Source organism: Chinchilla lanigera, unplaced genomic scaffold (assembly GCF_000276665.1).
Source record: "Chinchilla lanigera isolate Chin_1 unplaced genomic scaffold, ChiLan1.0 scaffold00005, whole genome shotgun sequence".
Classification (NCBI taxonomy): domain Eukaryota; kingdom Metazoa; phylum Chordata; class Mammalia; order Rodentia; family Chinchillidae; genus Chinchilla; species Chinchilla lanigera.
In genome coordinates, this window is record NW_004955406.1 from 18,704,654 (window position 1) to 18,708,976 (window position 4,323).

The 4,323-nt window shown below is 34.5% G+C and overlaps 1 protein-coding gene across 1 annotated transcript in view; it reads left to right on the forward strand.

The window, feature by feature from the left end:
* The window catches only part of Soat1 (sterol O-acyltransferase 1), a gene marked incomplete in the record, with an annotated part of 64,316 nt that extends 60,303 nt beyond the window's left edge, over window positions 1-4,013 (forward strand). Inside the window, 2 exon segments of the mRNA XM_013521162.1 lie at window positions 1-95; window positions 2,182-4,013. Of these exon segments, the coding sequence (XP_013376616.1) occupies window positions 1-95; window positions 2,182-2,238 (152 nt within the window).
* Between the last annotated feature and the right edge of the window lie 310 nt (window positions 4,014-4,323).

The following is a 4,323-nucleotide window of genomic DNA, read 5'->3' on the forward strand; positions in this document are numbered from 1 at the left end:
TTATGATGTGGGCTTCCTTTTTCTTGGGCCAGGGAGTACTTGTTTGCTTTTATTCTCAAGAATGGTATGCACGTCAACACTGTCCTCTGAAAAATGTGAGTCAATAAATCCAACTAGAATGCAATCTTACTTGTCCCCTGATGTGGTTGGTGGGTCATGTAAAGGAGGGTAGTAAGGAGATGATGATGATTTTGGCAAAAGGATGGAACTATGAAGTAAAGCAGTTTATTATCTGATCTTATTTTGCTTTCCTTGAAATTTCTCCCTTTTGGCATCAAATTAAACTTACCTATTTATTGGTTTTCTTTTTTATTCCTTTTTCAGCTTTTTCTTCAACCTTTTCTAGTTTTTTTCTGCCTGTCACCTGAGAATCTAGGTATTCTCTAGAGTTTCCCTAATAGCATGTATGTTCCTACCACCTACACACACATGTATATTTCACCTCTTTCTCCAAGTAACAAACTCTTGTAAAATTGTCAGACAACATTGATGGGGTAGGATTCTATTTCCCTTGATTCTTAACCGTTTTGCTTTGTTATTTTTTCTTTTTTGTAATTATGCTCAGGTTTCATTTATTCTTAGAACTTTGTTTTTTAGCTGTGTATAGATAACTCCAAAATTTGAGAGATAGGGGTGCTTTCTTGATGCATCTGCTTGGGTATTTCTTCCTGGCACTTACAACTAAAGATTAGATTGACCAGGTTCTTCTATGCATTTCTTCTTTCTCTATACCCAATCTTGGTTATATAGCTTTAAGTCTCCCTTATTTCCTTTTTTTTTAATTTTTATTTTAAAGAAAGTAGTAAAAAAGAACAATAGCAAAATACCAACATCACAGATATAAACAAAACAAAGCAAGAACATAAAAAATGATACAGGGTTTTAAAACAAAATGATAGGAATTAACAGTGGTTGTTATATTACATATTGTTATCTTGAACTAAGTTGCTCAGATTACCAGATGTAAGAACAGAAGATTGTTCAAACCATTAAAGAGAATAAAAAAAAAATTATTAAAACAATTACCGATGATACAGAGTTTCATTAGACAAGATGGTAGGAATTCATCAATGGTTGTTCTGTTGCATATTGTTGTCTTCAAATTGGTTGCACAGATGACCAGATATAAGCATGAAAAATTGGTCAAAATATAAAAAATTTTAAGCATTAACTGTTCCTTTCAATAAACCACCAGACATCAGCAATTCTCCCTTATTTCCTATTGAGCCTTTTATGTATCTGAACTGAGTTTGTGCATCTGAACTAATTTGAGTTCATGGTCATGCTGTGCTCTCCTTTTATTTATTTATTTATTTATTTAGTGGTCCTGGGGATTGACCCCAGGGCCTTTGTATCAAGTTACCTCCATGTTCCTTTTATTTTGAGATAGGGTCTTGCTAAGTTCCCCAGGATGGACTTGAACTTTTTGATCCTCCTACCTCAGCTTCCCTATGTGAGGGAATTACAAACATGCACCACCATACTTGACTAATCATACTGTTCTTATACTCAGATTCCACATATCAGATGTTATTAACCAGTCAGAATTCAGCCTGGATCTGTATTTTCAATGAAGCTTTTTTTGAAATTGTTGCTCCCATTTTTTCTATTTCTGAACTTTGATTATACTTCATCTGCTTCTCCTTTACGTAGTTCAGTAATTTAAAATCTCATGTTATAGTCTTTTGTGTACATATTTTATCACTGTTATCCTACTGCTATTTAGATTTTAGACCAAAAAGTAGTTTTGTGCTAAAGTAGGAAGGCAAGATGTCAAGAGAGATAGTATCTATTTGGAATTTGGTCAGGAGTCCATGCAGTTGTTTAGTTTATTGAACTTCAAAAACTTCAGGGAAGCTCTAAATTGAATAAATTAGTACATATATAAAAATACTATCTTCTGAATTAGTGAGCTTCTTAAATTTTTTTTTTTTTTTTTTGGTTTTTCTCCGGTACCAGGAACCGAACTCATAACCTTGCACTTGCTAGGCAGGCGCTTTTGCTGCTGAGCTAAATCCCCAGCCCCTAGTGAGCTTCTTATAGCTTAAAGGTTACTGAAATGCTAAGAGGAAACCTATAAATATACCATATGTAACACTGACACCCCGTCCTACCCCCATGCCTCATACATCCCAGTGAACACACATAAACCGTTTTTCTTTTCTTTTTTCTCCGTCACAGCCCACATTTCTGGATTATCTACGGCCACGTTCCTGGACTTGTCGTTATGTGTTTTAGAAGCTTGCATTTTATTTCCTTGTCACTGAAGATTTAAACGCTCTGCCTGATTTGGGGACAGCTGTTTCCAGCTGTTACTGAAGTTGGGACCACTCCAGCCTTTACAGCACATCGTGACTCACTCCATTCCTTGGGCACCTGAAGCTGGGCTGTTGAAAGTTCACTGGAATCTTGTATTCTTTTTTTTTTTCCTTTTTGGGAGAAGAGAGACTTGTAGCTGAGGTTATGACAAATTTTTTGCTGGGTCATCTCAGCTTACACCCTGGTGATATCTGTTTCATGACTCTCTCCAATCAGAATCTAAACATCTCATTTTTTTGGCCACTGAATTATCCAAAAGCCCTTAGGAAGAGCAGAATCATTGTCTCTGGCTTAGGATTTTTTTTCATACACACTGTAGGAAGTTATTCTAATTAAACATGCATTTGGGGAAAAGAGAAAACATGTAACGGTTTTATACCTTATTTTGTATTGTTTTTAAAGTTCAAGTCTATTCAACATTTTTCTTTTCTGTGCAATTTTTGTGAAGCAGTTAATTGCCCTTCCCCTTGAATTCTTGAGTTTGTATCCATAATAGTACATATATTGAGGGGGCTCAGAGTAGGAAGGGAAAAAAAGTGCACAGGAGAAAAAAAACATTTTCTCTTATAACTTCTAAAGTAATTTTTAAAAAGACTTTCTGGATCAATTATGTGGTTAAGGTAGTTTATCATGTAATTTACATAGCAGGTTTTTTTAACTTTAAGGTAATAATTTATTTGAAGTTAGAAGTATCCTTTGGTACAGTTATTTTATTGCCTAAGAAATACGGACTTACCTTCAGTGTTTTGCAGACTGTTGAGTCTGTAACATAAGTGTTAATCACCTCCATTAATATTCAAGTGATCATTAAAGGATCCAGAATCTGGCTTCTGAAGAATTTGCTCAATTGTTACGATTTTAACAGTAGTATATTTTTAGATGAAACAAATTAATATGTGATTATTTTTAAGGAAATGTATTCTATTTGTGATCTTTCCAGGTTATAAGATGCCCATTCTGAAAACACTATGGGAGGTAGAGATTATTTTGTCTGTCTGTATGAAATATGCTTATGTTGGTAAAGGCTGCACTAGAAGGGATGTCAGAGACTGTACAGATCAACTTTCTACCCAAAGAAGTGAGATTCATGAATTACTGAAATAGTGACTACTACTTGGAGCAGCTACTTGACTTTTTTTGGATTTGGGAAGTCTTGTAGAATTGTTTTGAAAGACAGTTGGAGTCTCCCAAGAAGATAATGTAGTTTCGAAAAAGTCACACATAATATGGGTCACAAATATCCAGCTTAATCATCCATTTTATTCACCAGATGAATTGAGGATGTTTTAAACATCCACAACACACGTGTGCCCCAATGGGGGTTATTTTTAAATAGGTATTCCGTGTGCTTCCAGTAAGCTGTGTTCTGCACAGTACTGTAAGTGTAATGGAGCTGTAACCTCCAACAGGATTCTGGCATTTTTTTCTAAAAATCAGAATGCATCAGGCATTTGAATCTTAACTACATTTGAAATATAATGAAGAAATAAATAGTTCTAAAAGTTGGTTATAAATTAGACAGTCTTTTGAAGCAAGAGAATGGACTTTTTAGGTGTATATTTCTGTTAGTACTATGAATGTGCACTCTCATGAGAGGAGCTTGTCTAAATTCTGGGATTACAGGAATGCAGCACTGCACCCTGTTGATTAAAGCCATTTTAAAAAGGTAAATAAAACTATCCTATTCCCCTTTATTAGTGATTGTTCTGTCTAAGAAAAGTGATAATAAGTGATGTGTGTCGGTCTGTAGACTAATAGAATCCTAAGATTTTCCTAAGAAACTTTCAGAATCACTTAACAAAGGCCTGGCCACTTCTTGTCAAAAGTTGGTTTATTAAGCCCAATCTTATTGCTAGCTGCCTTTAGCAAAAGTCTTTCCTTTAGAGCATCACATATACTTTTTAAATAAGAAGTAAAACCTTGCTCATGTGTTTCAGGAAAATTCATTTATATTTTTCTAATGGAGTGGAAATTATTTTCATTTGCAAAAAACTTTCATTCTGA